This window comes from Ambystoma mexicanum, chromosome 8 (assembly GCF_040938575.1).
Source record: "Ambystoma mexicanum isolate Mex_15411 chromosome 8, UKY_AmexF1_1, whole genome shotgun sequence".
Taxonomy (NCBI): domain Eukaryota; kingdom Metazoa; phylum Chordata; class Amphibia; order Caudata; family Ambystomatidae; genus Ambystoma; species Ambystoma mexicanum.
In genome coordinates, this window is record NC_090929.1 from 665,613,993 (window position 1) to 665,627,187 (window position 13,195).

Below are 13,195 nucleotides of genomic sequence, written 5' to 3' on the forward strand. Positions count from 1 at the left end.
GAGTATAACAAATGTACTCACCGTAGTGACTATCTGCCTCCAAGTCCATAGTCCCCTTTCCTTCATTGGCCCGCCCGCCTTCCCGTCTAAAAAATGTCTTCTCTTTGCTAAATTGTCCTTCCACTTTGGCGATAGAAAAGGACTGAAGGGTGATACGATGGGCGGGGTTTCGTAAGCGGGGCTACAGCCACGTGCAGTGGCTCCACATAAAAATAAAAGAAGGACAATGATATTTTTGATGCTTCAAAAAGTGCTTCGGTCACGTCGCAAAGGACGGAATTTCCCAAAAGTATGGAGGAAAGGGGAGTATGAACTAGGAGTAAGATAGTCACTACGGTGAGTAACTTTGGTAACTGCTGTCTTCAAGGCACCATCCGCCTTTTTGTCCCTGGGGTCCTTGATTGCCTCCACAGGTGCCAATGCTGGGGACTATTTCATCAACCTGTATGTTCTATGGCATCGCTCTGTCTTCACCACTCAGGGGGTCCATCTTTGGCGGAAACTGGGAATTGCAATTTTGTCGGGTTCTTTCCAATCATGCCAAATTTACTCCTCTATTTCAATGAGGAGGAGAGACCCGTCTATAAGGTACTTAAACTGTCATGGAGGCGCTCTAGTTGCCCCAGGAACAGGCAGTGTGGGTTCGGAGTCCGGGAACGCCATTTAGTGTGACTTGCATCAACACATTAGTTACACCTTCCTTATCCAGATACTCCCCCTTAAGAGTATCTCTGAAGGAGCCCGCAGGGGGTGATGAGGAGAACTCCAAGGGAGCAGAATAGGGGAGCGTCTGTGCTTGCTCTGTCTGCTTAGACAATCTTCCCTGTAAGATTTCCTGAAGACCTCCATCATGTGGTCCTCTGAAATCTGTCTTTGTTTTTGTTTGCATGACCTGTCAGATAAGCTGGAGGAAGAATCGGAGGACCTGCACTTCAGGTGGTGCTTCTTCGCCGAGTGTGTCCACATTTTTAACAGCGGTAGTCATCAGGGAGAGAGAAGGAACCAGTCCTATCACTCCCTGCTGACCTAAATAATGCCTCAGTGCAGGCCCTGGCTGGTGGTACGCATGTTGCCTAGCAGCTAATGCCTCTGCCCGCATGAGCCTTCTTGCGTCCGTTGCCCAGCAACACCCACCGTCAATCCCAGAGGAGCCGCAGACCTATTGCCACGCAGCTCCAGCTTATCTGGGCCCTGGCTACAGACACTGGGCTCTAGCAGGGCTTGGATCTCCACTGGAAGCAATGCTCAACAGGCACCCCATCTGCTCTGCACGGGCGCGGGGAGTGGCAACATTTGGTCACCCACGCAACTGGGAGGCCTCACCTTAGCAGGAACTCCAGGAGCAAAAGCTCTGGGAAGGAACGTCCCAACTCGCCCCCCAACCCCCCCCACCACCCCTTCTAGGGCTCCCGGGATTGTTGCTCCTCTGGCCCTGCCAACAGGGGATCATACATGAAGTGTCCCTGACGAAGGCAAGAAGAAAAAAACGAATGAGTGTCGGGTCAGGGTCGTATTATGCGCTGAAGGGAGGAGGTGGGGTGAAAGAGAGAAGAGTAAAAATAAAATAAGGGTTCCTGAGGCAGGTGGGGTGCCACCTCACAAGTAATTACTGGGACAAGGAAGAGGGACGTGGAGGTAATGCTCCCATTTCACATGGCCGCAATGTTTTTGTGTGCTTTAAGCTCAGTGGACAGGAAGCATGATGGAGCTCTCTTGCCTGGCCGTTGAGGACAGCTAAGATTTGTGTTTTTTATTAGTGTAGGCTGCTTTCTGTACTAAAGATTGTCTTAAAGATTATCATAATCTGGCCTGGTCCAGCCAGCATGGCAACCCATAATAGGAACAGTAGAATAATCCCCCGGAAGAGCTCTTTGCGTCCATGACTTTTGGGGTGCTCTGTAGAAATGCTGCCGCCCCACTGGATGTGGTGAAAGCATTGACTAAAGAAGGCACTTGCACTGAAAGGGGCGTTATCCAAAGACCTTGTCCCTGCCATAGCTGCCAAGTTTCCCAGTTCCATGCGTGATACCTCAAGCCTATCTTGATTTTTCTCATTTCGTGCTGAGACTTAAAATTGCGCGTTTCCCTTTGTAAGTATGTGCCTACACGTCTCAGCATGCAATGGGGAAAAAATGGACTGCCTCGAGTTGGCACGCAAAGGAACTCAAAACTTTAGCAGCTATGCCCTGCTTTGCAGGTAGCTAGAAGTCGAGGCGCTATGGAAAGGAAGACCCCAAAGTTTACCATAAGAACATCAAGCTCCCTACCTGTGCATCTTCATGCATAGTGCATGTAAATGATATCATGAGCTAGTGCACTTCCTGGCCTGTCACAAGTACAACGGTATGCCAATGCTTGCTGCTTGTCATCTGTAAGTTCCAATTCGTGCCCATCACAGGTGCCCACTCAAGCATAGCACAAGTGCATTCAATTGCAAATAAAGTGCAGCTCTCTTATTGTTCACAAGTGAATGCAATAACAATAGGCACAATGACCCTTCCATTTAACTGGTCTTCCGACCATAATTCTGCCATATGGTTGACCCCTTGCATTGGCTTTTCAGACCACAGATCTTAAAGCTGGGACAATCCAGTCTTTAAAATATCTTGTCTAAATGCCGAGCACATTCATTAAATACTTGTTTGCCTATTGCAAACAAACAGATTCACAGGTATGCATAGCTTCCTGCCCATAAAAAAAGTAATTAAATAGCTCTAGCCATAACAAGTACAGCAATCTAATTGTTAACCTTATGTCACAAAAAGGGAAATTGCCTCTTACCTTAAGCGCCCCTTGTCCCTAAAACAGGTGCAGAAAAGCACACAGCAAGCACTGGCAAATCCAACAGTTTTGGCTTTTGTTTTGGCATGTTATAGGCAATGTCCAGGACCTTTCATAGTGGATTACTTGGCAATAAGTTGGCAACAGCTTCTAAATGGTTTGAGTCCCTGGGTTTATGATGTTGGTGCTTGGCAAATCCTTATCTAGAACCTATGCACAAGCCAAAACTGTTGGCTTTACCAATGCTTGTTCTTAATGAGGTCTTTAGTGCACGGAACAAATGCAAAAACAAACACTTTGCTTATAGAAACACTTGTGTACAGGTGCGTTATAAATGCCATCTCATATCATATATCATATCATATGAATAAAGTTGCTTACTACTGAAGCCAAAGAAAGCAGTGTGGGTCATACAGGCCCCTATGCTTGATCAACTCAGATGTGAAAATATTTGACAAGGTCATATCCACCAGAATAGTGCCTTAAATGTGCTATATAATTCATCCCGATCAATCAGGCTTCATACCCGGACGTTCCACAGCACTTAATGTGCGGCACCTATTTAATATCCTTGCTCAGATAGACACTAATGTGCTGGCAGTAGCAGCTGCACCATATATCCAAAAGGCAGGGGGCAAGTCCTAAAAAAAGAAGTGGGGGGACTTATAAGCATAGCCAACGGGAAGTGACCCCACCGGAAGTAACCTCACCGGAAGTAACATCAGTTGCACTGTGTGCTTGTAACAGGCTACTGCACACATAGCTGGCGCGCCTTACGAATATCTGCACAGATTATGCCCAGACATTTACTGGTATTCGTCTAAGTGTTTTTTAGGGGACACTTGCAAGTCTTGCTGAGACCTGCATGGTGTATAGGGCACCTCGGTCACCCACAAAGACGTGAAAACAAATCCCTGCCTGGCCCAGGGAGGCACACACAACATGTCACATGTGGATGCCCATGCTTTTGTGTCTGTTGTAACTAATTATTATACCGCAGTCTTATGTACGAGCGCGATACAAATATGTACTTGTGTACGAGCGCGATACAAATAAAATATCATGTCATACCATATGGTAAGTCTTCTGTACTAAGACCCAAGTGTTTATTCTTCAAAATTACCATGGTCAGAAGTTGAAGTGGCCAGGAATTAGACATTAGATGACCTCCACTCATTTCTAATGCACAACTAATCCACAACCATTTAATTACAAGCATTACAGTTCGACCATTTCTTTTTCTTATTTTGCTTAATTTAGTGGTTCTGCATCAAAACATTAAGGTGGCTCGATAATGGGCTGCTGCAGGGAGAGCTTTGTGGTGTTAATGCAGGCCTCTCTCCTTGTCTGCCCTGGGAGCTTAGCTTTCTTGTTTTGTGTTCAGCTAGTTCACTTGCTAAATCTCAGAAATGTTAGCCCATTGTGCTCGCATGGCTAGGAGTGGAGAGCAGAGGGAAAACCAGGAGCCCTCTATGAGTATTTCTTTGACCTTCTCAGCTGTGTTTCTATTCTCTGCAAATGTATATGTATTTTTCATCAAAGACCCTACTAAGAATCCATTCTGCATTTTGAATGAGAGTTGGATCCACCAAGCAACACCCTGTGTTATATAAAACCCCAAATGGCCCCGTTTTCGAATGCCTTATTTTTAAGGCCTGCTATTTTGTTAGTGGAGACCAGAGTCCGAGAAAGGACAGGAGTCAAAATAATCCCGATTTGAAATGTGAAGAGAAGGCACTTTGGATCGCTAATATTTATACCGTAGAATCCCTGCTATATGGCACTCAATGTGTAATATTGGGCCACTTTGAAAATGATTTCAATGGCCTCTTTTGCTTCCCAGTCCACCCCTGGGCAGAACCCCAATTTATTAAAATGGACAAAAATCGTAATTCAAGAATTGAGCTTGCTAAACGGCTGGAATAATTTATCATCGAAAACGAGAACTATGCTCTCTCGAAAAGTTTCAAAAGCAAAAAAAGAAAAAAGAATTCTGTTATTTATCTTTTTTTTTAAAACTTTTATTTTTGTTGACAGAGGCAGATAGCATACACACTTACATCGGGACAATAAGAACAAATTCAGTATACATATACATGGATACATGGATTTATATGCAGAAGGTAGGCAACGGAGGTCAATTAGCAACAAAACATGAGTCACCAACATCTTAGACAGCAATTGGAGAGGGCCAGGAGGACCCGCCCGTCAAGGAGGTGTCATTTAAACTATTCAGATAGCTATTGAAGGCAGACCAAATATTATGGGGACGGGAACGGGTCGGGAGCATGCCCAGGAATCCCTCCTCGCAGTTCCGAGACCACGTGAGCAGATTCAGCCATTTTTGATATGTAGGGGGGGGTCGAGCTCTTCCAACCCTGCAAGACACATTTCTTGGCCACCACACAACTCACATTCAGTAACTTAACCACATCTCTAGGCTCCCCAGGGCCCCACACCCCAAACAATGCCCCCAGCGGGTCGAGGTCGACCACGGAGTCGATAATTGCAGACAATGTCTGTATGATCTTAGACCAGAATGTGGCCAGCTCCGGACAGGCCCAGAACATGTGTAGGTGGTCAGCACCCTCGGCACCACAGCGAGGGCAGAGCCGCGGATCAGAGCGTGCAAATCTTGATATTCTACCCGGTGTATAATACAGCCTGTTGAGCAGTTTATATTGTATGGTGCGGTAACGGAAGTTCAAGGACACCCCACTGGTATGAGAGCACATTTTTTCCCACAGTTGGTCAGTAAGTTCCGTCTCCAGCTCAGCGGCCCAATCCTCCCGTGCTCTGGATGGTCGGGGAGGGGTGGCGGACAGCAACAGTTTATATAATGAGGAGACCACTCCGCGTGCACCTCCCGAATTAGCAATGTAGGCAACTCCAGGGGAGTCCCGGGGTTCAGCAGGAAAGTCAGGCCACGCGCTGCGGAAGGCTGCGCGTAGCCTGTAGAACTGCAGCAGTTCCATAACTGAACCAGAATGCCCTGGCCTCCACGTCTGCAGTGTTATAAACTGCCCTTCTGGATAAAAGTCAGTGAGGGCGCGGTAACCCAACGCCTCCCAGTGCCGCGCCAATGCGATGTCGTGCGTGGGTTCCAGCCCGGGAACATTCCAGGCGGGGAGCCACTTGTAATATGGGTGTTGTTCATCACAGGTTTCAAACAGCTGGCCCCAGGCCTGTACGGTGGTCCGGACCGGATCGATAGGCGAATCCGGTTCGTACTTCCTATTCAGAATCAGAGACATTACGTTACAGCGCGCCCCTGCTAGGACCTCCAACTTGACATGAGGGTGGGGTGGGGGTCCAGGGTACCAATATGAAGCGAATTGTGCCTGGGCTGCCGTCCAGTACTTTAGCAGGTCCGGGGCTGTGAAGCCCCCTCTGTCATAGGGCAGACACATGTCCGACCACTTCTTACGCACCGCACCAGAATGCCAGAGGAATTGTGCAAGTGTTTTATGGAGGTTTGCAAAGTATCTCCTACCTGGCCAGACGGGGACATTACAGAAGATATATAATAACTTAGGGAGCAGGATCATTTTCACCAGTGAGAGTCTACCGGCCAGTGACAGTGGAAGGACGCGCCAGCGCACGATTTTGGCCTCAGCTTGCTCCGCCACTGCCCGGTAGTTATCCGCCAGCAGTGTATCCCTGGTCCGAGACACCTGGACCCCCAAATATCTAATCCCCAGCGGGGACCAACGCAACGGGTACTGAGTAACAGGTTGTGACGTGGAACTAGTAAGAGGGAAAATTTCAGATTTGGTGTAGTTAATAGTGAACCTGGAGTATGTGCCAATTCGGGTGATATCGCGTAAGATCGGGTCCAGGTGCACATCCGGGTCTCTCACGAAAAGTAGCACGTCGTCTGCATATAGCGAGACGATTTCAGGGGCGTCCTTTAACCTAATCCCCTGGTGTGCGTGCCGCTCCCTAATATAGTCGGCCATTGGTTCTATTGCCAGGGAGAATAAGATCGGAGAGAACGGGCAGCCCTGACGGGTGCCCCTAGAAAGAGGGAACAGAGCTGATGTCTGGGAGTTAACCCGTACCCTAGCCACCGGGGAAGTATATAGCAATTTAATGTATGCTATCATGTTTGGCCCTATACCCATAGTTTCCAGTACCAACCAGGTATATTTCCAAGAGACCATGTCAAAAGCCTTCTGGGCATCCAGCGTAACCGCCACTGCACTAACACCCTGATCCATGCGGGCCATGACATTAAATAGCCTTCTAATATTGTGGTACGTCGACCTCCCGGGGACGAAACCTGATTGGTCATCATGCACCATATAAGACATGACCGGAAGAAAACGATTGGCAATCACTTTGGCAAATATTTTAGTGTCCAAATTCATTAATGAGAGGGGCCTGTAAGATCTGCACTCATCAGCAGGTTTTCCCGGTTTGAGGAGAACCGTAATGACGGCCTCCCGCAATGTCGGAGGGAGGGCGCACAGTCGGAGCGATTCGTTCCAAACTTCCAGTAATTTGGGGGCCAAAATGGCCACATGCTCCTGATAAAATTCTGCTGTCAGCCCGTCCGGACCAGGAGCTTTTCCCTTAGGGAAATTGGATATTGCCTCGACTATTTCGTCCAACAGAATGGGGGAGTCTAATTGGTCTTTAGTTGTGGGGGAAATGAGTGTCGTGGGGATCTGGCTAAGGAGGTCACGCATTTGAGACTCGCTATGTTCAGGGGGCTGGGAGTATAGGTCAGTGTAGAAGTCTGCAAAAACTTCCAGGATCTGTTAGTCAGTCAGTTGGTCCAACCCTGACCCGTCCTTAATGCTAGCAATATGTGTATGACCCCACTCGCCCCTGGCCACTGCAGCCAGTGTCCTACCCGGCCTGTCCCCCTCACCGTATTTGCGGGCCGCCTGTGGGCGACTGAAATATTGAACTTCCCTGATGGCCTGTTCATTAAAAACTTGGAGCTCCTCACTAATCCGAGAAAGGGTGGCTGGGTCAACAGAGGTAGGATGCGCGCTCTCCAGGTCATGTAATTTGGTTTCAGAGCGGGTAAGAGCTGCTCGTATGGCTCTGAGTACTCCCGCCTCCCTCGATATGGACATTCCCCTGATGAAGACTTTGAAGGCCTCCCAACGGACCCCCAGGGAAGTGGACTGGGATAAATTAAACTCAAAGTAGGACTGTATGTCTGCAAGAATATCCGCCTTAAATACTATGTCCTGCAGGGCTGAAGACTTGAAGCGCCATGTGTTGATTGTGGGAGCAGGAACTCCCAGGTCCACGGACAGCTGGATAGGAGAGTGATCCGATAAGGTGCGCGCCAAAATTCGAGTCTCAGCCACCCTTCCCAGGAGCATACTAGACAAGAAAAACATATCAATTCTCGAGGAGCTGTCGTGCACAGAGGAATAATGAGTATATTCACGCGTTAACGGATGCATTACCCGCCATGCATCTCGAATATCTAGCGTCGCACTGTGCGCTAGGAGTCTACGCGCCGCACCAGAAAGTAATCTAGGGGCAGTGCCCGTTCTGTCCAGTGTGGTATCCATTATGAAATTCATGTCCCCACCCCAGATGATCTGCACTCCCACATAGCCCAGTAATATCGCTGCCACCCGATCGACAAATTCAGGAGAGTCCACATTAGGACCATATGTATTAACCAGCAAGTATTCCCTATTGGCCAATGAGCAATGTAGGATAACATATCTTCCTTCTGGATCTACATAGTTCTTGTGGAGTGCAAACTTGAGCGACCTATGAACCATCGTCAGAACCCCCTGGCCCGGGACGAGTAGGAGGTGAAATATCTATTGGGGCCTCAAGATGGAGCCATGCATCTGGCCAAGTGGCCCTCAGAGTGCGTCTCCTGCAGGAGCAAAATTTTACAGCTATGCCTGTTGGCGTAGGCCATAATTTTACGAGCTTTGGTGTAGTTACTAAGACCCCGAACATTCCAAGACATCACTACAGTCGCCATTACATGAAACTAGGGTACATCCCATACTCTCTGCCGAAGTCTAGCTAGTGATTTAATGGAGACCCCACAAGGGTGCCCCAATGTCGCGCTTTCTGCCATGCTACCCCCGTCCTTTGTAATACAATCCCAAGAACTCCCAACATCACCACCCACCACCCTCACTGCCCACCCACAACTTGCAGTGGGAATTGTCCCCCACACAAAACCTGAGTCTCCAGCCAAACCAGCGCCGGGACCAGCAAACAGACCGGTGTTCCCCAACCGGGGGAGAACGGAGAGCACTACCCAACAGGGATATGCCCATAATCTGGCCCAACAGGGGCCACCCAGCCTTAAGAGCAAACCAAACATGAACATTGCAAACGCAGTGGGGGCGCTGTAGCCGTGCGGACGGCTTCTTAAGCATCATATAGGACGGCATGTGCTGTCGAGTCAAGTTCTGCAGTAAAGGATCCAAGCTCAGGTCCCGGATTCCTCAGCACACAGATGAGATCAGATGGTAGTGGAGGAACAGTAAATGAACTCAAGCAGGACCATACAGTGTACGAGGAGCAAGGAGTAATGTCCAAGGGACCAAGGTAAACCCCAGGCCGGATGGCCATTCACAGAGTCTAAATTGCTGAGGTTGCAGTACAATATTGCCACCATCACATTCCAGATGAGAGGAGGTAAATGATAAAGAGAATAGGGCACTACAGGGAGTGTTCACACGGCAGCCACGGGATCGTTTCTTGGATTATGCAATGGTATTTCCGACTCGATGAACTTCACTGCCTCCTCGGGGACCATGAAGAAGTAGAGTTTTCCGTTGTGAGTCAACTTCAGTCGAGCCGGGAATAGGATAGCGTATGGGACATTGCGTTCCCTGAGCAGCTTTTTAACGCCAAGAAATTGGCGCCTCTCCTGCTGAACCGCAACTGAAAAGTCGGGGAAAATCCTGACGGTATTGGCTTCCAGGCGCAGCTCTCCCTTCTCCCGCGCCAAGCGTAGGATAAGGTCCCTGTCCCGGTAGCTTAGGATCCTGGCGATGATGGGTCTCGGAATGTCACCAGGCTTGGGGCGAGGGGATAATGCCCGATGTGCACGCTCGACTGTAAAATGCGGTGACAAGGCTGGATTGTCCAGCAGATCCTTGAGCAAGCTCTCGATAGCATCCTCCATGCGCCCTTTGAGTGCGTTCTCGGGAACACCAATAATGCGTAGATTATTTCTGCGGGAGCGGGATTCCAAGTCATCACACTTAGACTGAACCGCCTTCATGTCTCGTGTCAGGGCCGCAACCGTGGACTGCAGTACGTGTATTTCATCCTCATTTGTAGAAATCCTACTTTCAGCCTCTGTTATTTGAGTCCCAGCTTGATCTACACGTGTCTTGAGCAAGGCAACATTGGCATTAATATCGTCCAATTTCTCGTGGAAAGAGGCAAAGTTTTTAGCCATCGACTCCATGATAACTGTGAGGTCAGGTCCCGATGTTCCAGCGTGTGCTTCCACCCCAGATTCTTCTGGCGAGGATGGCGATGAGCAAGCATCAGTCCTTGAAACCGCTCTTGCAAATTTATCCATAGATCCTCCCTTGGTGTTCCCCTTCGGTTTATTCGGCATGCTGGATGGTGGTAAAAGTCAACGTGGTCAATGAACGTCGCCCGTGAGGAAACAAGAGGCGTGGGGCTCAGGGATCAACTCAGGCCATGGGAGACATACGGCAAGCCTGCCAGGCCTCCACTGATGTAGATGCAGATAACACTGGCAGCGCTGAGCGAAGTGCACAGACGCCGCCCAGCAGTAGTGACCTCCCCCCAGGGAGGTAGAGGTGCCCGCAGGGCAAGTCCGGTGATTGCGCGGCCCCCATCGGGAGCGGGCCACAGGCGATGTCCAGGTGCGGCCAGAGAAGGGCGGGGGGGGAAGGGAGCACACCCACACCTGAAGAGAGACAGGTAGTTAAGCAGGATGGGCAGGATGAGGGAGCCCGCGTCCGGGCTATGCAGTCTATCAGGCGGCCCTGAATGCTCACAGCAGCAGGGACCCAGTGGAGCCCGCAGGCCCCGGCCGCGGCAAAGACAGGGTGGCCGCTGGCAGATCAAGAATCCGCGGCCGCTCCTGGGGACACAGGCCGGAGGGCGCCAGCCCAGGGGAGGCAGCAGGCGTCAAGCAGATGCGGCGTTATTAAAGCAGAGGGCGCTCTCCAACATGGGCGCAAGGCGTGTGGGCCGGGCCCGCAGAGCACCCACCGCCAGGGAGCCCGGCTCCACAGAACAAACAGCAATCGCCCAGCGCCCCCAGGGCATCCAGGATGTAGGCGTTGTGGTCCAGCGTCGGAGGCAAGTACAGTCAGAGGGGATCCCGCTCCCCAGATTGTGTGGACTGAGGAGAGCGGATCGGCTCAGGCGCGCGGGGCCGCAAGTCGGGTAGAGGCCGGGGGCTCCGCACCCCCTTCAAAGCACGTCCCCCATCCGCTCCTCACCTCGACAGCGCAGACCCCGGTCCGCGCTCAGGCTCCCCAGCCCGCCCGCTCCACCGGGCGGCACGCAGCACAGTGACGGAGGCTCCAGCCCCAGAGGCACAGGAATGGGCCAGGGCGCGCTCCCGCGACGGCCCCGGCAGCCGAGTGTTGGTGTGGCGGCATATCCCGGGAGGGGACCGCCGCAGCTGTTGGTTCAGTCCCAGCCTCCCAGCCAGGCAATGGACCGCTCCGCGGGGCCCCCCGGGGAGAGAGACAAGGCACACGGGCCGCTCCCCGCGCGGCCCACGGCCCGCCGAGCGTGCAGGGAAGAAGAGGCGAGGTCCGGGTAAATGCAGCAGCCCCAGTCAGTCCGAGGCCTCAAACGAAACGAGGCCGCAGACGGCCTCCCAATGTCCACATAAGGCCAGGATTTCGCCCAGTAGACAGGGGCAACTGGCCAGCCGCAACAGAAGTGTAGGAGGCAACGATACTCGCAGATGTTAGCAGATGTAAGCCGGAGCCGCACGGAGCTCAAAAGCTAAGCAGCCATCTTGGGCTGCTCCACAGCGCCACCTGTTATTTATCTAATTTTCAAGGTAAAACCCCTTCCCTCCATTTAACTGTTTACCGACTATGAAGTAAAGTAATATTCACAGAACTAGACCGTTTCCTGATGCTGTAACATTACACCATGAAAATTAATGTCTTCTTGTAAACAAGCTTCGTATATTACTTTTCCTATCCACTGTGAACAAACACCCCCAAAACGTTCGTTTGACTACGCATTAGGGTGGGCCTCTCAGTGATTGATGGATTTTTCTCGTAATTTCCCTGACATTTCATCTACTTGGCAGACCCAAACTCTTGCCAAATGCTGCACTGGACAGCCTTTCCAGAAGGTTCCTCTATTTCACTCACACCCCAATGTGTGCCTGCAGCTGGTGATTCAAAATGATCTGCTTGACTACTTAACAGACCCAAACAAGTGTCAAAGCCTGGCAATTAGAGGCTCACTCTGCCATGCAAAACATGTACTAATTGAGTCACACTGCCATGTAATTTCGTTTATTTTTTTAGGGAGGTTAGTAATAGTAAGAGAGAATAAACTGCCTTAATAAATGGCTAACAGAGGCAGATTACGGTGAGACAGCCAGGAAAGTTGAAAGGAAATAGCTTTTCACTTACCCAGGTGTCACTCTCGTCAGCAAGGAAAGCCAGCCACACATGTCGCACAAGTCCACTTTGCTTCTGTTTCGTTCTCAGCGTTACAAGCCACATCCTGGCTCAGTGTCACTGCCACTGCCACTCCCAGACAGTGGTCTGCGAGCCCAGGGCGCGCCAAATTAAAATTGCTCCGGCCACTACGGCTCTCGTGCTGCGGGCCACTGCACCCAGCTCCACTCAGTACTGTTAACAAATTTCATTGGCTGATAAACAGCCAATGAAATTAAAGTACGCTTTTGTTACTATGCAGATCCAGGCCTGGCCTGTCTGCTCTAAGACTGTGTTTCCTTCCTTCTCATCTCGTGCAGCCAGGATGGTGCAGTGATGAAGACCCTGGTCTCTTGAGCTGGGGACTGCGGTTCGAGTCTTAACAAAATAAAAGAGAATGGATGTTTCTTATTATTATATCCATCCATGGATGGCGCCTACCCTCTTAAAATAGTGGGTGGACGCCGTCCACCCGCGTGTACCCTTGACTTGAGCCCTGCCAAAAGGCCTTCAATTCGGTGTCATGGTGGGTTTTGTGGGTAGTACTTCGTAGGTGCAACTTCGGACCAAGATTTATATCATGGCTTCAATTACTATATACGTCCCCAGTGGCCAGAATTAGGACAAATGGGTTACTCTCATCCACCATTGCCATTGCTAGAGGAACTCGGCAGGGGTGCCCGCTGTCGCCCCTGCTTTTTGCTATAGTGATCGAACCACCACGGACATGATTCGCCACAGACACATTCATAGAGGGATCAGAATAACAGGGGAAGGCAAGATTATATTGT

At 50.4% G+C, this 13,195-nt stretch overlaps 1 protein-coding gene across 1 annotated transcript in view; it reads right to left on the reverse strand.

Annotated features, from left to right (window-relative positions):
- The window catches only part of LOC138472328 (basic phospholipase A2 B chain-like), a 105,893-nt gene extending 93,311 nt beyond the window's left edge, over positions 1-12,582 (reverse strand). The window contains exon 1 of the mRNA XM_069610451.1: positions 12,378-12,582. Coding sequence (XP_069466552.1) covers positions 12,378-12,470 — 93 coding nt within the window. The 5' untranslated portion in view covers positions 12,471-12,582. The remainder of the gene's footprint in view (positions 1-12,377) is intronic.
- Between the last annotated feature and the right edge of the window lie 613 nt (positions 12,583-13,195).